Raw genomic sequence first — 21,930 nt, 5'->3', positions numbered from 1 at the left:
GAATTATAACCCTTAAGATAATAGTGACGAAAGAAACTATAAACATAATTAGCGTATATGCACCGCAAGTAGGATTAGATGAAACTACCAAATCAAGGTTTTGAGACGACTTAGATGAAATATTACAAAACATTCCGCCAAATGAAATGATTTTAATAGGAGGTGATCTAAATGAGCATGTCGGAGTGAAAAATGAGGAATATGAAAGAGTACATGGAGTTTATGGATTTGGAACGAGAAATGAAGAAAGGAAAACTATTTTAGATTTTACGATAGCTATGATACGTTTTTTAAGAAAAGAAAGGAACACTTAGTCACGTTTAGAAGTAGGAATAATAACAAATTGACTTTCTTATAGTTAGGAAGAAGGATCGAAAGATTTTTAAAGATTACAAGGTCATCCCTAGAGAAAGTTTAACTACCCATCATAGGTTAGTAGTGTTGGATATACGCCTCAAGCATAATATCAATAGAAAGAAAAATATATACGACTTCTAAAATTAAGTTGTGGAACTTAAAGGATGAGAAATAAAATATCTTTAAGGAGAAGGTAGGAGTACAAGCATTAGGTGAAATATACAGTGATTCTAATATAATATGGGATAAGATGGTATCAAAGTTGAAAATAGTAGCTAAGAGTATATTCGGTGAATCAAAGAGACATGCACCACTAAGTAAGAAATCTTGGTGGTGGAATGAAAAAGTACAAGAGAAAGTGAAGGAAAAACGAATATCAAATAAGGAATTATATATTTATAAGAATGCGGAAAATTTAAAAAAATATACAATAGCCAAGAAAGAAACTAAAAGAGTATGAATGAAGCAAAGAATAAAACTTTTGAATGATTATATCAAAACTTGGATATAAAAGAAGGGGAAAGAGACATTTATAGAATAGTTAAAATGAGAGAAAGGAAGACAAGAGATCTTATCCAAATAAAATGTATTAAAGATGAATGAAATAAGGTACTAGTAAACGAGGGAGAAATAAAAGAGCGATGGAGGAGGTATTTTCATCAACTTTTTAATGAAGGTTTAGGTGATTAACTTAACTTAGGTAATTTAAGTAAGTCAAATGAGTATATAAATTTTATTTTTTATCATAGAGTTCAAACTTCAGAAGTAGAACAAGCTTTAAATGAGATGCACAATGGAAAAGTCGTTAGACCAGATGATATTCTAATAGAGATATGGAAGTGCCTAGGGGAACAAGGTATTAAATGACTTACAAAATTATGTAATATGATATTGAAAATGAAAAAAATGCTTGATCAAGAGAGAATAAGTACTCTAGTTCCCTTATATAAGAACAAGGGAGACATATAAAATTGTGCAAACTATAGGGGTATCAAACTAATGAGTCATACCATAAAACTTTGAAAAAAGTAATAGAAAAAATATTAAGGAAGAAGACCAGTGATCGAAAATCAATTTGGGCTCATGCTTGAAAGGTCTACAATAGAAGCTATACATCGTCTTAGACAATTAATTGAAAAATATCGGGAAGAAAAAAAAGATCTAGGTATTTATTGACTTAGAAAAAACTTATGATAGAGTCCCAAGAGAAATTATATGGAGAATTTTAGAAAAAAGAGGTGTTAGCGTAACATATATTGAATTAATTAAGGATATGTACGAGGATGTAACGACTAGAGTAAAAACTTCAGACTGAGTAACTGAAGCATTTCTAATAAAAATAGAGTTACATCAAGGATCAGCTCTAAGTTCCTATCTTTTTACACTAATTATGGACGAACTCACTGCATATATTCAAGACATAGTATCGTGGTGCATGTTGTTTGCAGATGATATTGTTTTGATAGATAAACACGTGAAGGAGTAAGTGCTAAATTAGAATCTTGGCAGGACGAAACATTAGAAGGGAAATGTTTTATGCTTAGTAGAATAAAGAAAGAATATATATAGAATTTAAGTTTAGCAATATTAGATATAATGAGACAATTGTTAAGATAGGAAACGATGAGTTACCCAGAACCGAGAGGTTTAAATGTTTTAAGATCATTTTTGCAAAATGATGGAGGGATTGAGAGAGATGTATTACATAGAATACAAGCAGGATGGTTGAAATGAAGGAGAGCATCGGGTGTTTTATGTGACCGTAAAGTACCTCTAAAACTTAAAGAAAAATTCTACAAGACCGCAGTTAGACCTGCTATATTATATGGAGTGGAATGTTGGGCTATGATTCGAGAACATGAGTAGAAGATGGGAATTGCAAAGATGAGGATGTTAATGTGGATGTGTGGACATACGAGAATGAACAGAATAAGAAATGAGAACATTAGAGAGAAAGTCGGAGTTGCATCTATTATCGGAAAACTCCGAGAGACATGCTTAAGATGGTACGAGCATGCACTTAGACGACCAATAAATATTCCAGTTAGGCTATGTGAAACTATGACAAACACGCGTATCAAACGAAAAAGAGGAAGACCAAAAAACACTTGGTTAGCAACGATTAAACAAGATAAATTTTTTTTAAATATAAATGATGATATAGTTAGAGATAGAACTCAATAATGTAAAAGTATCCATATAGCCGACCCCACATAGTGGGATAAGGTTTGGTTGTTGTTGTTGTTGTATAAGTGTTTATGTGGGTATCTATATAAAAATCAAAATTATTCTCACAGATTGCATTTTATTTCATGAAAATGCAATCCTTGTAATGAGGCCGTGGGCACTTAAATGCTTAAACATAACAGATGAATTCTATAATTAGACTAGTCCTGTATACCCGAGTTTAGACTGTCACACCCTAGTTTAGTTTTGTTAGGCACCTAGTTGTAAATAGATTAGGGGCTAATTTGATATGGTGAGAAAGCATTTGTATGCGTACAAATTGCATGAATGTAGTACATTTATATAGTTAGAGAGGACTGAATAGGGAAATCAGTATTTTTTACTTAAAGTTTTGGTATCAAAGTGCACCACTAGTTCATCTCATCGTGATTTCCCCTTCAGCACAAGCTTTGTTTTCCTTCATCATCATGCAAAGCCTCTTCCTTGGATAACGTGTGAGATTTTCCAGCCTTCTCTCCACTATGCTATCCTTCTCCGTTGTGAGATTTTCCCCACATCTTCTCATATCCTGGAGAACATGTGGCTGGAGACCTCAAAATTCTGGACTGTTGAAGCAGCCATCAATAATTAGCTGCTTCATGCTCCATTCGGCACTGAAATAGTAACACACAAAGGGAAAACGACCTATTCTTTCTGTTGTCGCTACCATCACCACTGCAGAAGCCAAACTTTTTTGTTTTCTCTATTAATTTGCATCTTCAAATTAGGTGCATCTTCAACCTCCACTTCTGTGATTTCAATAAAGGCAATTTACTGTCTTGTTCACAATGGCCTTCTTCCAGACTATTTTTCCTCAGAAATCCAGAGAACCAGATAAACAGAAAAAATAAGAGAAAACAAGCTGACCTCTGTTAATTCAACCTCTGAGCAGTATTTACTTTCAATATGTTGCCATTGTTGTTGAGCAAGATAGAGAGCATCTTTTAATATTTCTAGAGAAACTTCAATCAATAAAGAAGACAAGTCATTGTTTTCATTATTTTTCTCACATACAACTTCATTTTTTGCAGAATTAATCTATGTTATTTTTCCTTTGAATGGAAAATTAGTTATATTAATTGCATCTTTTTATGTAGACGCGGCCTGGAGATGTGTCCTCGCTCATCAACCTTGATGATAAAAGATCAGAGGTTGTAGAGTATTGCATTGATGCAGGTTCAGTTGGTAATGTTGCTAGATTCATTAACCACAGTTGCCAACCAAATCTGTTTGTTCAGTGTATTCTGAGCTCACACCATGACATGAAAATGGCAAAGGTGATGTTGTTTGCTGCAGACACTATACCGCCATTGGAGGTAATTTCCCTGTAGTTCTATCTTATATGTAATATACATTATATATTTCAGATTTAACATTTCTTTTCATGATAAGCAAGGAAAAAGGTTTAAAGATTCAAATGATATATTTAAAACCAAATGTAAATAGAAGTTGGAGTTATTATGTTTGAAGTTGCTTGGGTTTTTAATCTGGATATTGGATTGGGTGGTTGGAAAAACAATCTTATATGTAATATACATTGTATATTTCAGATTTAACATTTCTTTTCATGATAAGCAAGGAAAAAGGTTTAAAGATTCAAATGATATATTTAAAACCAAATGTAAATAGAAGTTGGAGTTATTATGTTTGAAGTTGCTGGGGTTTTTAATCTGGATATTGGTTTGCGTGTTTGGAAAAACATGCCACTTAGTATGTTTAGTACAAACTGTGCAGTCACTCTGGATAATCATACATCCTAAAACATGTTTATTCCTAGACCCATATTTAGTACAAACTGCAGTCACTCTTTAGACATGATGCCTGTCTAGTACAAACTGCAGTCACTCTCTTAACAAATGTGTCCTAAACCCATGATTTCCTATACTAGCTTATTCTATTCAAATGCATTCAGGATTAGTAAATTTCAATTATCTTTCTCAAGAAATAATCTATTTGAGTGAGATCGACAAGAATTAAGATGAAATAATTTGAAAATTTTATGGTGCATGGAAAAGGAAACAATAGACTTAACCTTTGTGTGAGTGTGAGTGAGTGTGTGTGTGTGTGTGTGTGTGTTTGTGTGTGTGGTCCATCAGTTAGAAACAGAGGCTTAAAAATGGTGGGGGTCCTAAGTTTTTCTTTTGAAGATATTAAAAGAGTCATTTGCAGGACATTTGATTACTAGTTTATTTCAAATTTTAGGGCCTTATTATCATGTAAAACTTACTGTCGTCATCAGTGCTGTTGTTTGTATAATGAAAATGTACATAATTGATGTTCAAAAAGATCAGAAACATTCTATTTTCTCAAATTAACAATATTGCGACATTTGTTAAAAAGTATACGATATTTAATTTGAAACAATGATATAAAATTACTCAGCAAATGAAGACTACAAAATTCTGAGCGACAATAGTTACATGATTAGAAGGCTATTTTAGTAGAACCTATAAGTATGATGTGGGTCTGTTAATACCAGCATTAATGAAGCTGGTAAAATTTATTTTTGACAATGAATAACATTGGAGGTTGATTAGAAGGCCAACTATTGCATCAATACTTGGAATTTTCAATGAAATAGCTCCAGAAAAACTCATGCGCGGGATAAAAGGGTAATGGAGCAATTTAGATCTGAATTTTGATGCCATCCTGCAATTCTGGAGCTGGAGGGGAATTGTAAGATTATGTTTAACTGATGATCTATAGCTTTAGCATGTAAGAATCAATGCTTATTTCATGGAGTCAGATCTGTAACTTTAGCATGTGCGAAACATTGCTTGTGTCATGGAGGTCCTTTTCTCTGTTCAGCATTTGTACACTTGTTTGAAAAACTTGCTTAATACTAGTCTTTATTTTTATCCTGCAGGAGCTCACATACGATTATGGCTATGCTTTGGATAGTGTCGTAGGAGCTGATGGGAAAGTTGTTAAGATGCCATGCCATTGTGGGGCAGTTGACTGCAGAAAATGGTTATACTAAATGGTTGGATCATTAGATAGGTGTTAGCTAATTCTTTGACATCTACTGTAACGGTGCCCCTAATTTTACATTGGCCGGGGCATTCCAATTATCTTTTCAGGGACTCTTCTTAACGAAAGAGTGCAATGCCCTATTCTTTCGACTGTATTCTCTTTAGAACTTTTCATGTATTGTAAGTGGTAACATGCCTCAAATCTTGAGCATTTTTCACAACATTGGCTCAAATTTTTGATGTATTCTCTTTGGAAAGGGGGTATTGTAGACCACTCCACATCTGTATGCATTACATTACAACTTAACTGTTTTGAATGAAGTTTCCTTTTCCAATTTTCCAATTTGATTATGTTTGGTGGTTCCTTGACTTGTTTTATCTACCTAAAACTATGGACATTTTCAAAATCACATACGTTAATGTATCTGTTCCTACTTTTCTCTGCTATCGAGGAATTACCACGTGATCCATAAGGTGAATTTGACCCTTCAGTTGCCTCATTCATTTCCTTCCATTTTCGATGAGACGTTTCAACTTTTTCCTGAACCAATCTTTATCATATCCGTCACCTCTTATCAACATATGACAAGACTAGGACTCTTCCTATAAACTTGATACCTCGCGATCTTCACATTTCCATCCTTTGATGCGTGCTGCTCATCCTTTTTGTGTTCATTTATTTCTTCCCCCTGATCTCATGGCGCAAGTCCGCCTAATTTTCTTGAAGGGTTTCCAGATACTCTAACCCATCAAAAATTGAAACCTTCCTCCTCTGACGTTAAAATGCCCCCTTCGTCTGGAGAGTCATCGAAAGATTCTACATCTGTTTATTCTATTACTGTAGAATCTTCTGCCTCAGAAATTTCTTGTGCTCCCTGGTGAAGTTTTATCATTCCCTCTTTTAATCAATTGACTAACTATATAATAATAAAAGTCATCTATATTTTTTATCTCTTGAGTTTGATTCTACATTTTGGTAATACCAGTTTAAACAGGGCTCTCACTCAAGGCCTCGAGCAACATATAAATGTCATCTCCCAGAAAGGCCCTAATGCAACGATGAGATCATGTAAAGAGCGCACTAGATGCTATCATTCAAAGGGAAAAAATGACTCAAGCCAAGCTCGCCAAACTGATTCAGCAGCAATTGTCTGAGGTTAATAGGACACTCACTAGAAGATGCCATTAAGCACAATACTAGGGATGAGCACTGAAAGAAGGGGAAATTTGTAGAATCCTCTTGGGGATTATTTTATTAGTAGTCTTGGTGACTTTCGCCCAAGGAACCTTCTTGGTCCGATGTTGGTATTCATCTTATATTTTCAGAACTTTAATAGGAAAGTCCTATTGAAAGGTATATTTTAAAAAAATGGTTAAAAATAAAATATTTTTGAAAATTGTATCTTAAAAAATAATTTTAAAAAAATTATCTTAAAATATTCTCTTTTAAAAATATAATTTCAACATAACTTCTGTTATTCTCAAAATTCTTTTAAAAATATTCTTCAAAATCGTACTTAAGAAAATATTTTTTAAAAAATTATATTTTTAAAAATATTTTAAAAAATTATGTTTTAATTATTTTTTTAAAATACCTTTGGAAATATTTCTTTTTGAAATTGCACTTTGAGAATGACTATATAAAATTCTTTGAAAATTAATTTTTACAATATTTTAAAAATACATCTTTTCAATAAATAATATTTTTGAAAAATATTTAGAAAGTTGTTCAAAGATACTTTGAAAATTATTTTTTATGTCTTCTTTTAAAATATTTTTTATGTTTTGGAAAATATATTTTGAAAATTACTTTTTGCAAAATATTTTAACTTAAAATAATTTTGAAACAGAGTTCTTCAAAATTGAAAAATTAAAATTATAAATTATTTTTCAAAAGGATAACGGAGATATTATTGTTGGTACAAAACCTAAGGGATGCCTTAGAAATTAAAACATTTATGTAAGTTTTTTTTTTTTTTATGGAAGATAAAAGGGGGAGAAGAAGGATTTAAGTCAGAAACCTAACGCTTTTGACTCGATACGTTGGGTTACATAATCAGCCTAACTTAAATATATTTGTCGAACATAAAAAAAAAGAGAGATTGTTGGTGCAATCGACCTCCAAATTTTTTTATGTTTGCTTGACAATACGCTTAATGGAGTTTGGTCAAGATTGACCTAGTCAAGTGAAAAGTCTAGTCAGGTCAAGGTTGACTAAATGACTGGCAAGTGGTGGAAGTTTATCGAGTGACTAGTCCTAGCTGAGGTTAGGCAAGTGGTGAATAGTCTACCGAGTAAATAACAAGTCCAAGTAGGCCAAAGTGACCAGATGCTTGGCAAGAGAAAAATTATAGGAGGAGGCAACTCTAGATAATGAAAGTCTTGGAGGAGTGAACTCCAAGCAAAGTGAAGGTCTTAGTGAGTGAAGTTAGACCTTAGTAAGTGAAGTTATGTAGTGAAAGCACTGATAAATGAAGCTAGACAATGAAAAAATCTAGGGAGAGGTAATCCTAAGTAGTAAGAAGTCTTGGAGAAGTGAACTCCAAGCACGTGTGACTGAATGGTTTCCAGTTGACTGCGTACAATTGACCGTGTAAGTACCATTGACCGTGTGAGTACCTTGTGGTGGCTTTTAATGTGATCAACCAAGTCTAATTAGGTCCTGTGTATTTGATCCTTGTGTCTAAGTGTAACGCCCCTAGTTTTTCTTTTATTTTTTTTACAATTTATAAATGTAATTGCGGACGTCACTTGCTCATACTTCCATAGTGGTGTCTTAATTCAAATAAAATTACATAGATGGTTCGAAAAATAACAAAGCTAAATGTGGAAATTAAACTGGAAGTTCTTTGGGTTGTATTGCCATTTTTCCGAGCTGACTCATTGATCAACGTCTCCTCTCTCATTTGTTCCATTGTCTAAAAAAGAAAGGTTAAAGTTTATGAGTTGAGAGACTCAGCATATTCAAAACCATGTCATGCAACATATACTTACAAACCAAAAACCGAAACTCATTTAGGGTACCTAAACATACATGAACGCGAGCAACTAAAATAAAACATGATATAAGAAAAACATGAAACAATGGTAGAACAACCATGATGAACAAACCCTTAAAACAAGATTTAAAACTACTTCTATCATATCCGAAACTTGCAAGGTTTAGAACATAATTTGAGCATTCATTGTTCTCTAGTTTCTAATGGAAAACAAGTAGAAGAACATGAAACCATTGTAGAGCAACCTCATGGTGATTAAACCCTTAAAAACAGAATTTAAAACTACTCCTATCATATCTGAAGCTTGCAAGATCTATAACATAATTTATCTGAAGCTTGCAAGATCTATAACATAATTTGAGCATGTAAAGATCTCTAGTTTCTAATGAAAAACAAATAGAAGAACATGAAACCATTGTAGAGAGACCTCATGGTGATTAAAGCCTTAAAAATAGAATTTAAAACTACTCCTATCACATCCAAAACTTGCAAAATCTATAACATAATTTGAGCATGCAAAGATCTCCAATTTCTAATGGAAAATAGATAGAAGAACATGAAGCAATTAAAGGGCAATATCATGATAAATAAACTCCTAAAAATAGTGATTAAAACCTAACCTATAGAATTTGCAACTTACTAGACCTACAAATCCATGTGAGCATGAAAAGATCCCTAACTTCTAAGGGTAAACCAATAGCAAAACATGAGGTAAATTTTTGTACATCATCCAAATAAATAGCTCTTAAAAACAGTTGTTAAACCCCTCCTATAAATCTGAAACACCCAAGCTTTATCGAATTGAGCATAAAAAGGTCTTCTATCTTCCAAGGGAAAACAATCAAAAGCATGTAACATTATGGAGTACAACATCCATATAACTAACTCCTAAAAACATAATTTAAACTCCTCTTAAAGGATCCAAAACTTACACCAATCCCAAGCACCACTTGACCATCAAAGCTTGTTAGTTTTCAAGTAGAGATGAGAAAGGAAACTAAACCATAGTGCCATCTTTTCAAAACCGAAAGGAACATAGGGATAAGTTATAAAATTCAGAACTTACCATCTATACAAATCATTTAGAGCATAAGGAAAGAACCTAAATCATGATATCATCCTCCCAAGACATACAAGAGCATTAAAACTAAAGCGATCCAAATTCCACAAAATTATAGAAACTAACTAGTGCATTGAACAAAGTAGGAAACATGCACATTTTGCAAAGGAAAACATAATGAACAATCCTAAAAAAATTAGTGAGGGAACTTCCCCTCATAAATCCGAAATCCTCATTATTACAAACCTTTAAAACTTAAGATGGAAACTTAAACTAGAGCATCACACATCAATCTATAGTACCCAAAATTTATAAGACTATAGAAACTAACTAGAGCATTACAAGTTAAGGAACATGCCTTAAGTACTTAGCTATTAACTCCTTGTCTTCCCTTGAAGCTTTAACACCGATGGAGAAACAAAGGAAGAGGGAAATCTTCTTAGGGCCGGTGGCAACATCCTAAAGGGAGGCTTTTGAAAGTAAGGTTTAAATAAAAGAGGGAACTTAGGACTTGGTCTCAATTTTTAATTCCTATAAATTTTATATAAAATTTCATCCTAAGTTTTTATCTCTATCCTTTATCCATATCCATAATTATATAAATTTCATATATACATATATAATTTGTATATGATATATTGTAGTTCTTAGTTAATATCTACAGCATATACATTTTATAGGTTATGTATGTTCACGTGAGGCATATAAGTTGATATATAAATTCTTATACTTTTATTTAAATACTAGCTAGATTTTATAAATGCTAAGTCTCATATATTATTTTTATAAAACTTAATAGTAAGTCCAAATAAACCTATATATATGGTTATATAATTCCATATATATCCACATATATAAAATTTGTAAGTTATAGATTTATAAATTCTAAGTCATTTATATTATTTTTATAAAACTTAATACTAAATTTAAATAGAAACCTATACCTATGGTTATATAATTCCATATATATCCATATATATAATCTGCATGTTTATACTAAAATAGTGATTAGTTATTAATCTTTTATTTAATTTCGTGTACACCATATATATTTTACTTCTATATTGTTTAGATGAATAACCTATAATAAAACTTATAAGTCTTTATCAATTTACACATATTTGTATTCTACTATCTTCGTAATATAATTAATAAATTCATAATTTAATATGAATTCTAATTACTTACAATTAATCCCATAAATATCTTTAATTAAATAAATTTGAAATCTAATTAAATTCTAATTTAATCCAATAAATATCCTTAATTAAATAAATTCACAATATAATTAGATTATAATTAATCCAATAAATTCCCTTAATTAAATAAATCTAAATTCTAATTAAATTGTAATTTAATCTAATAAATATTCTTAATTAAATAAGTGGTTTCAGACACTACAATTCCTCCCCTCTTAAATAAAATTTTGTCCTCAAAATTAACACTTACCAAATAATACTGGGTAGTGGTTTCTTATGTCTCCCTTGGTCTTCCAAATAATATCTTGAGTGATGCATGCAAGATATCACTCAACGTTGAAAATTTCTACAATTACTATACTGTCCTTGAACATTCTCCTAAACTTACTTAGGAAAGAAAATTATAAACTTCTAAGACATGTTATGATCAAATGTTCAACTAAGAGCATTAAGGTCCTAAGTTTAAAAACAATGAATTGTTCCAGATTTGGAAGTTAACTGCTATAATGTCATTTGAAACTAAGGGAAAAAGTCATTCTATATTAGGGGGGGGGAAAATATGAGGTTGGACATAAAGCTAAAAATAATATTTTGACATCGAAACTAACAATTAATTAAGTCTAAGCAGTTTTAATCAATGTTACCCATACTATCAAACCTTTAACTAAACATTTTAACAAACTTTTCTTTTCTCCCTGCACATAAGATATAAAGCATTTAAACTTACAGACTTGAGGCTTGACTCCGTGAGCTTCTCGGAACTGGCAGTAGGCGCAACCCTTCCAGAAACTTTTACTCTGATACTAACTATAACATCCCTAGTTTTTCCTTTATTTTTTTTTACAATTCATAAATGTAACTGTGGACGTCACTTGCTCATACTTCTATAGTGATTTCTTAGTTCAAATAAAATTACATAGACGGTTCAAAAAATAACATAGCTAAATGTGGAAATTAAACTAGAAGGTTTTCGGGTTGTACTATCATTGTTTTGAGCTAGCTCACAAGTCAATGTCTCCTCTCTCATTTGCTCCATTTTTTGAAAAAGAAAAGTTAAAGTTTATGAGTCAATAGACTCAGCATATTCAAAACCATGCCATGCAATAGTTAGCACCTATAATCTAGTGTACTAAGGGAAACCAAGTTCTAGGTAACTAGGGACCTTCCTACTAACATACCACGAACGCATGCATAATTTATAAATTGGTATTATAGATTTCATAAGGGTCAAATCAGAAAAGAAAGAATAATAAGAAAGTATATTCTAAGAAATTTTTTGATTAATCCAGTAGGTAGAAACCTATATTAGATATCAAAATCATACTTAGATTTAATCTTTATACATGTTTCTTTTAATTTGTATTAATATTTTTTTGTATGCTTAAAATTGTCTAACTTTTTAAAATAAATTGTTTCATATCTTTTCTTTTCGAAATTAATTAGATCTTAATTTTTTCATGAAACCAATTTTTAATACTTATCTAAAGGAAAAATTTTGAAATATTTTGACCGATATATTTTTTTTTTATGAAATTTTCAACAAAAATTGTATCATTAAAATTAAAATTATTTCACAGAGTTAGTTTTGATTTTTTTTTTTGTGATAAAAAATCATGTTCTTTGTCAAGAAAAATTCTTTTGAAATATTTTAACTGTTATTTAATTTTCTATGATTTTTTTTTTTATCAAAATGCTAATTTTTAATGTTTTAAATTCTCAAACATTTGTTTTTTAAATTTTTTTTACAAATATAATTCTTATGTTACGTACTCAAAAAATTTTGCAAGATTTTTCTAGCTCAAAATCTCATTTTAAATATTTTTTTTGAAAATATATCTCTCTATATAGAATAATTAATTACTTATATTAAATTGGTTTATTAGTGAAAAAATTTTCACTATTCTAAATTATTGTGTTTAACCATGACAAAATTTTTTAAGCATTTTCATAGACTAAAAATAATTTTTATTTTTTTTAAAATATGAGTTTTTAAATCATAGAAATTTAGATTTTTGAAAAATAAATCTCATAATTTTTTGAAGTATTAATTACAATTGATGCAACCCTTAGATTTTTTTTTTTCAAAATATTTTTGATAGTTTATCCCTATTTTTAATGTGATCAAAGGGGGAGAAAAATGTTAAGTCTAGGGGATTTTTTTGTTCTAATTTACATATTTAATGCTTTAATTTTCATATTTATTTACTTTACTATTTAGGTTAACCCTAACTTAAATTGAGTTGATATACATCAAAAAGTGAGAGATTTTAAGTACCTCGTTGTGGTTTTTTATGTGATCAACCAAATCAAGTTACGTCCTATATATTTGATCATTGTGTCTAAGTGTACAGAAACTTAGAAACATAAGAATTTGAGCGGAAGATGCAGCTAGTGAGAAGGATGGCACGGGAAGGAAGTCGATGGGCTCCGTGCGTCCGGGGGATGAGGTGCTGCGGAAGAGTACGACGGCGGACGAGAGGGAAGCATGCGGCATTTCCGAGGGATGAGTAGCCGGAGCGGAAGATTGCTCGAGGAGAGAAGGTCAGAGTTGGGTTGGGGTGAGCTCAACTCTGGAAGGCTAGAGAATCACCTAAGCGACCGAAGAAGAAGAAGACATCGATTAGGGAAGGCATTGGACGATCAGCGTGTGCCTGACCGATCCTGGCACCTGGACCGTCCGTGCCCCTATACAAGATGGTCTAGGCACCTATACAAGATGGTCCGGGCGCCCGGACCACTTTGGTGCCGACAGGACGAATGGATGCTGTGGATCAACTTTGGGTCAACGTCAGCAATGGTTTGGGTGCCCGGATGTGTGCCCGGGAGTGGACAAAAAATTATCTTCACACCATTGCGAGGCTGTTGCATGGAGATAGAGTTTGCCACACTAGAGCACCCGGATAGAGTCCAGGCACCTGGATCGTGTCATGTCAGCAAACAGTCATATTCGACCAGCAGACTATAAATAGAGTCATGGTTTCAATAGTTTAACACAATACTTGTAAACAAGTTATGTACTTCAGTTTTTAATTCTGTTATTCACTTTTCTGAGCTTTCAAGGTTGTAAGAGGCTACTTCGCCAAGGTTGTAAGAGGCTACTCTGCCATTGGGAGAAGGAGATTTTAGTGAGCTACATTTATCTTGAATTAACAATCTTCTAATTGCAAATCAAGTAAATATTATTGTCTCTTTCTTTATTTGATGCATTTAATTCTCTGTTATTTAACAAGTATTTGTCTAACTTAGTCCAAAGATTGAGAAGGGTTTGAATTTTTATTTCAAGCAATTCACCCCTTTTGCCGGCCGCACAGGACCTACAAACCAGACAAACATATTTTGGTAAACCTAAGTATTATTTTATATGTTAGGACCGAAAAGTAGCTAGAGCGGGGGAGGGGGTGAATAGCTTCGCGTGTGCTCGTCGTGCTTCGTTGCTTGTTTCTTCAAAGTGATGCGCAGCGAAATACAAAGAAACAAACTACAACAATGCTAACAATAGGATTTTACTTGGTATCCACCTCACAAGAGGTGACTAGTCCAAGGATCCACGCACACACACACACACCTCCACTAATAAACACTCCTTTTCGATAACTACCGAAGGCGGAGAAGCCCTACAAGACTCTCAATACAAGTAGAAGAAAGGGTAGTAAAGAATAAGCAAAAGCTTACAAGAGATGCAGTAAAAACCCTAGCTTCTTCTTCTTCTCGTTGCAACTCGCCTCTTGACTTGGATGAACCTCCAAGAACCTTCAAGAACTGGCGGTGAGGAGCTTAGAGAGTGCTGGGGAGGAGCTGTGATGAATCTGGAATGAATCGGTGAAGTTATGCCGAAGGAATCGCACGCCAACAGCTATAAACGACGCCAACGGTCGAATCCCAATCGATTGGATTGCTCCCAATCGATCGGGGAGGCTTTGGATCGATCCACGGATCAATCCAGAGCACCTCTGTGCTCTGGAAACATGCCTGGATCGATCCACGGATCGATCCAGCCCTTATTGCGCGAAGCAGCAGCGTCCCAATCGATCGGCTGATCGATTGGGACCTCTGGATCGATCCACGGATCGATCCAGAGGGGTTCTGTTCGCGGGGACTCACCGGATCGATCGGCGGATCGATCCAAATCTTCTGGATCGATCCACTGATCGATCCAGATCTGCTGGATCGATCCACGGATCAATCCAAACCTGCTGGATCAATCCACGGATCAATCCAAACCTGCTGGATCAATCCACGGATCAATCCAAACCTGCTGGATCAATCCACGGATCAATCCAAACCTTGGTTTTTGCCCAAAACCAAGTCCAAAACTCCCTAAACCAACATCTAGTCAATCATGACTTGTTGGTACATAAGACCTAGCATCCGGTCACCCTTGACCAGCTATGACTCTCTCACCAAGTGTCTGGTCAATCCCTTTGACTCACTTGGACTTTTCTCTTCTTGCCAAGTATCCGGTCAGTCCCTCTGACCTACTTGGACTTTTCTTTCTCGTGCCAAGTATCCGGTCAATCCCTTTGACCTACTTGGACTCTCACCAGATGTCTGGTCAACCTTGACCCATCTGGATTTCTCTTGCCTGGCTTCACTCACCAGGACTTTTCCAATTGCCTAGCTTCACTCACTAGGTCTTTCACCTGGCTTCACTCACCAGGATTTTCCTCCTGCCTAGCTTCACTCACTAGGACTTTCACCTGGCTTCACTCACCAGGATTTTTCTCCTGCCTAGCTTCACTCACTAGAACTTCCCAGTCAAGTATCCGGTCATACTTGACCTACTTGACTCTTCTTCAATCAACCTTGCATTGTCAAACATCGAAACCCAAACCAAGACTCAAGCTTGGTCAACCAGGTCAACCTTGACCTGAGGGATGTTGCACCAACAATCTCCCCCTTTTTGATGTTTGACAATACCAACACTATCACTTACAATACCACATGTAAGTTAGGCTAATCCCATAGCCTAAACCTTCTTCATGCCACTAGGTAATGAATACATAAGTTAAGCCCTTCATTCTCCCCCTAAGAGGACAAACTCCCTCTAGGTAATGAAAGCCTAACTTACTCCCTTTCATTCTCCCCCTATGGCACACATCAAACCATCTTTGAGCACACATCAACCCGTGCGTCAATTTTGGGCACTCTTCAACAAATGCCCCATTGTTGAAAACTCTCCCCCTGAAAAGTTGCTCATCGTTGTTCACAACTTCACTCGTTGTGACCAACACGATAATGAAGGTCCCATACCCTTCATTAACCTTAACCCTACATTAGGCAAATGTCCATCCTTGAGCATTATCCACTTGAAGCCACTTGAACAATGAGGATATCCACTCCCCATTAAAGTTCAAACGCTCAACCTTGAGCATGTTCTTAACGGAAGGTTGACCACCTTCCAAGGTTCATGAAAAATAGTTTTCATGTCTTTAAAGAGTCCCTCCCCCTAAAGACATGGTGGTAACTTCTGTCATTGCACCAACAATGACTTGGAATCCCCAAAACTTTAGGAAACCCAATTTTTTAGAAGTTTTGAGGTTCAAATATTCAAAATTTGAAACAAACCTCAACCTAAACTTCAACTTAGCCTTCCTTAACCAATCCATCCTTGTTTTCCACACGAAAACATCCTTTTTATGTATACAAATGTATTTTCAGGGGTTTGGAAAGGTTAAGGTTACCTAGACTAAAATAGGTTCAAAATGCTGAAAATAAGCTTTCCCAGCCAAAATCAGCATCTTCGATCGATTGGAGTTGGGTTCCAATTGATTGAACTCTGCTGAATCGATCCACCGATCGATTCAGTCTTCTTGGATCGATCGGCTGATCGATCCAGCGAGCTTCTGCTCGCGAGAAATGCCTTTTCAAACGATCGACTGATCGATTGAGGCACTCCAATCGATCCACTGATCGATTGGAGGCCTGAAATTGCTGAAATTCAATTTTAGCCAATTTCAGAAACCCCTAGAAAATTCTACAAAATTTCAAAAATCGTAAAAATTTGTGTAGACATTATTTAGGGTATAATTTATCATGGAAAAATAGTTTTCTATGAAAATACATCATATTTTCAAAGATTGACACAAACTTGAGAACTTGCAAAAATTTTAGTGTTTTCTTCAAGTTTGTGTTTAACTATTCAATGGTGATTGTATCAAAAGATAGCATTTACCAAGGTTTTCCAAAATTATTTTTAAAAACATTTTCAAAACCAATATCCCACCATGTTCCTTGGGCTTAATGCACATGACTTGTACATTAGCTTTCCCAATGATGGGAAAACACATAACTATGTGTTTTGATGAACCTAAAACTCAGAAGAATGCACTAAATCAACATCTTGAGTTTTTTTCATCTTCCTAACATCTCACTTGTATCTAATGTGCACTTAAACACATACAAGTCACCTTATAGTCCTTGTGAGATGTGAGATTTTGGTTTTATCCTATTCTAGGGATCATGCATATCTATCTAGGCATTTTAAAGATATTAAACATCCACCTAGGATGTCACTTGTTAATAAGTGATGTTAAATGCCATTTGTCCTTAATTTCAAGGAATTTAAACTTAATGCATGATTATGTTATGGCATACATCAAGATGAAATAATTTTCAAAAGAAAATATCCTATAACTACTTGATGTATGAATGTCATGACATGGTATTTTTGGATTTTTCATAATAAAACATAAATGTAAAAATAGACATGATGTCATGACATATGATGGGCAAATAATCATGGCAAGGTATAGCATAAATAAAATATACCTAGATTACCTATCTAAGTATCCTTAACCACTTAGCTAACCCAAAATATATCACTTGTTTTAACTTAAAATGTTAAACCTAGATTGCCCTAAATGCTTCAAAGAAATGCCAAAACCTAAATTGACATTTCTATTTCTCTTGATTTGTTTATGCCACTTAATAATTAAACATATCCTCAAATGTTGGCATATTTCATTTTTCCACAAGAGTAGCACTAAGAAAATACCAAAGTCCCAACTTGGTATTTCTTATATTTTTCTAATTTGTGCCATTTTAAGATAAAATCAATTTTTCCACCAATAGACACATGTTACTCTTTCAAGGAGTAAATAATAGTTCCATTTCATTTTCAAAGGTTAACAAAAACCTTGAAAATGCTCCTTGAGTGTCAATTTCCTCAAAGTTGGGTTAACTACCCTTCTAATCGGAGTTGACACTCTCTAACCCATTTATGGGGTAGAGAAGATGCTCCTAGGAACCCAACACCTATTGGTGCTCCTTGGATGCTCTAGGTATTCACTAGAGATAACTTCCCTAGATACCTTCCTAGTGACCTTGTTTGACTTCTTGGAAGCCTTGGTCACACTTTCTAGGTCAACTTTAGGGATAACCTCCCTTGTGACCTTGTTTGTGACTTTCTTAGACTTCCTAGAAGTCTTAGTCACATTTATTGCAAAAATACTCTTAGGGATGACTTCCCTAGTATTTTTGACTTGACCACTAGACCTAGGGTTTGTTCCATAACTATATGGAACTCTATGGTAAGAGGGCACATCCTTCTTAGCCTTTGGTTTGTATCCCAAATCTCTATGGCCATTGGATGACTTTTGTACCCCTAAACCTAGGTTATGCTCATTTTGCCCTAATAGGATATTTTCCATCCTTTTTAGGGTCTTTTCCATTTTATCAAGTCTTGACCTCAAGACTTGATTTTCCATCACTAAGTCCTTAGTTTTTGGTTTTCCATTAAGTTCATGAGCATTTTTGTGTCTAGGCTTGTAGCTACAATCCTTAGAGTTCTTGCCTAGACTTTTACTTACATTCCTAGCCTTAGGTGTAGTAGTTTTAGCATGAAAAGCTATATGTTTTTCTTTAACGCTATCATGCTTTCTATTTTCATGGTAAATAGCATTAAAATGATATAAGTTAGAACTATCATGCTTTTTACCATAATGTAAAGGGGTAGGCTCAATAAATGTTACCTTCTTCTTTACCTTGAGGCTCCCCTTGACTAATGCCTCCTTGAGCCTTGACCATCTTCTTCCCTTGGGGCATTGACTTCGGTAATGCCCTTTTGGTTGCAAGAAAAGCACACAATGTGCTCCTTGCTCTTTTTATTCCGGGGATGGTCTCCTTGGGCTTCTCCTTGCCCTTTTGTGCCACTTGGCCCTTCTTCTTGGCCAAATTGGGACACTTGCTCTTGTAGTGCCCATGTTCCCTACATTCAAAGCATATAATATGATTTTATTATTAATTGAAATATTTATACCTTTGCTTGTAGGGGTGGCAGCTTTTCCTTTGGATCCGGAGGTAGAAGCTTCCTCTTGATCGAACCTTGATTCCCCTCCATTTGATTTTTCTTGACTTGTGGAGGTAGAAGCTTCTTCCTCCCCTTCTTCTCTTGACCCGGATGTAGAAGCTTCTCCTTCTTCTTGATCCGGTGTCACCAAGAATTGCTCCCCCTCAATCCTAGAGGTGGAGGCTTCATCATCTTGAATATGAAACAAGGAGTATGCTCCCTCCTTGTTCCCTTCGTTGCATTCCCTTGAGGATGAAGCTTCTTGGATTTCTTCTTCTTCGGAGGTTGAGCATCTCTCAACCTTGGAGTCCTCCTCTTGATCTTGCTCCAAAGAGTCACCCTCTCTGGATTCTTCATGATCTTGTACAGTGGAGGGGATCTCTTCATGAAGCTTGGCCAATTTGCTCCATAGTTCCTTTGCATCTTCAAATTCTCCAATTTTGCAAAGGATGGTGCTTGGCAATAAATTGACCAAGAGCTTGGTCACTTTGTCATTGGCCTCGCACCTTTGGACTTGCTCTTGGTTCCACTTGCTCCTCTTGAGAACTTTACCCTTTGAATTTCTTGGAGTCTTGAAACCTTCCATTAGAGCAAACCATTGCTCTATCTCCATCATAAGAAAATTTTCGATTCTTGATTTCCAAGAATCGAAACTCGTAGAAGTGTATGGTGGAGCCACCCTTGTGTCAAATCCAAGTCCATCTTGGAATTGCATCTTGAAGTTGAGCTTGATAAAGTCTTGAACTTGAAGAATTTGCTCTAACTTCTTCACCCTCTAGCTTTTCTTGTTACGCTTGACCCTTCCGGTGATGATTCCGGTGAAGAGCGGCCTCGCTCTGATACCACTTGTTAGGACCGAAAAGTAGCTAGAGGGGGGGATCGTCGTGTACTTCGTTGCTTGTTTCTTCAAAGTGATGCGCAGCGGAATACAAAGAAACAAACTACAACAATGCTAACAATAGGATTTTACTTGGTATCCACCTCACAAGAGGTGACTAGTCCAAGGATCCACGCACACACACACACCTCCACTAATAAACACTCCTTTTCGGTAACTACCGAAGGCGGAGAAGCCTTACAAGACTCTCAATACAAGTAGAAGAAAGGGTAGTAAAGAATAAGCAAAAGCTTACAAGAGATGCAGTAAAAACCCTAGCTTCTTCTTCTTCTCGTTGCAACTCGCCTCTTGACTTGGATGAACCTCCAAGAACCTTCAAGAACTGGCGGTGAGGAGCTTAGAGAGTGCTGGGGAGGAGCTGTGATGAATCTGGAATGAATCGGTGAAGTTATGCTGAAGGAATCGCACGCCAACAGCTATAAACGACGCCAACGGTCGAATCCCAATCGATTGGATTGCTCCCAATCGATCGGGGAGGCTTTGGATCGATCCACGGATCGATCCACAGATCGATCCAGCGCTTATCGCGCGAAGCAGCAGCGTCCCAATCGATCCACTGATCGATTGGGACCTCTGGATCGATCCACGGATCGATCCAGAGGGGTTCTGTTCGCGGGGACTCACCGGATCGATCGGCGGATCGATTCAAATCTTCTGGATCGATCCACTGATCGATCCAGATCTGCTGGATCGATCCACGGATCAATCCAAACCTGCTGGATCAATCCACGGATCAATCCAAACCTGCTGGATCAATCCACGGATCAATCCAAACCTGCTGGATCAATCCACGGATCAATCCAAACCTTGGTTTTTGCCCAAAACCAAGTCCAAAGCCCCCTAAACCAACATCTAGTCAACCATGACTTGTTGGTACATAAGACCTAGCATCCGGTCACCCTTGACCAGCTAGGACTCTCTAACCAAGTGTCTGGTCAATCCCTTTGACTCACTTGGACTTTTCTCTTCTTGCCAAGTATCCGGTCAGTCCCTCTGACCTACTTGGACTTTTCTTTCTCGTGCCAAGTATCCGGTCAATCCCTTTGACCTACTTGGACTCTCACCAGATATCTAGTCAATCTTGACCCATCTGGATTTCTCTTGCCTGGCTTCACTCACCAGGACTTTTCCAATTGCCTAGCTTCACTCACTAGGTCTTTCACCTGGCTTCACTCACCAGGATTTTCCTCCTGCCTAGCTTCACTCACTAGGACTTCCACCTGGCTTCACTCACCAGGATTTTTCTCCTGCCTAGCTTCACTCACTAGGACTTCCCAGTCAAGTATCCGGTCATACTTGACCTACTTGACTCTTCTTCAATCAACCTTGCATTGTCAAACATCGAAACCCAAACCAAGACTCAAGCTTGGTCAACCAGGTCAACCTTGACCTGAGGGATGTTGCACCAACATTACAAACACTATTTTGCATTACTATTATTGCTGTTGTGCTAATTTAGTATTGCAGAAAAAATGTTAGTGGATTAGCCGATCTGATACTAAGTGGTTAAGGTCCAAACAGGTTTGGAGGATTCGATATTTGACAGGTAAGTTGAGGTAAGCTTATGGAGAAAGTGCGTGAGGTCATGTCCCTCCAGGGACAACTTTAGGTGCTGATCCAACTAGAGAAACTGACAAAGGTTTCTAAGTTGAAATCAGGATAGCCCTTACTATCTTATTCATGCATTAATATATCTGTCTAACTTTGTTTTGCATGACCACTATTATTATTATTGTGCTAACTATTTTATAGATAAAATAAAGTTTCAAGTTGACTAAGGGTTATGTATGAGATGTTATGGGCTTGGATTTAGGGTGTCAGAAAGGTCAACAACCTCCACCTCTTCCACCAGCTTTGATTGACAATGACGAAGATTGGTGGTTTAGTGCCTTGATGATCACATACAACATTTTGTATTACTTGTGCTAGACT

The 21,930-nt window shown here is 35.5% G+C and overlaps 1 protein-coding gene across 1 annotated transcript in view; it reads left to right on the top strand.

Moving 5' to 3' along the window:
* The window catches only part of LOC122020642 (histone-lysine N-methyltransferase, H3 lysine-9 specific SUVH4-like), a 93,617-nt gene extending 87,782 nt beyond the window's left edge, over positions 1-5,835 (top strand). Inside the window, exons 15-16 of the mRNA XM_042578649.1 lie at positions 3,681-3,899; positions 5,450-5,835. Of these exons, the coding sequence (XP_042434583.1) occupies positions 3,681-3,899; positions 5,450-5,563 (333 nt within the window). The 3' untranslated portion in view covers positions 5,564-5,835. The remainder of the gene's footprint in view (positions 1-3,680; positions 3,900-5,449) is intronic.
* Positions 5,836-21,930: the final 16,095 nt, after the last annotated feature.

The sequence above is a fragment of the Zingiber officinale genome, chromosome 9A, assembly GCF_018446385.1.
Source record: "Zingiber officinale cultivar Zhangliang chromosome 9A, Zo_v1.1, whole genome shotgun sequence".
Taxonomy (NCBI): Eukaryota; Viridiplantae; Streptophyta; class Magnoliopsida; order Zingiberales; family Zingiberaceae; genus Zingiber; species Zingiber officinale.
The sequence above is the reverse complement of the archived record's forward strand: the minus strand, read 5'-3'. Positions and strand labels throughout refer to the sequence as shown.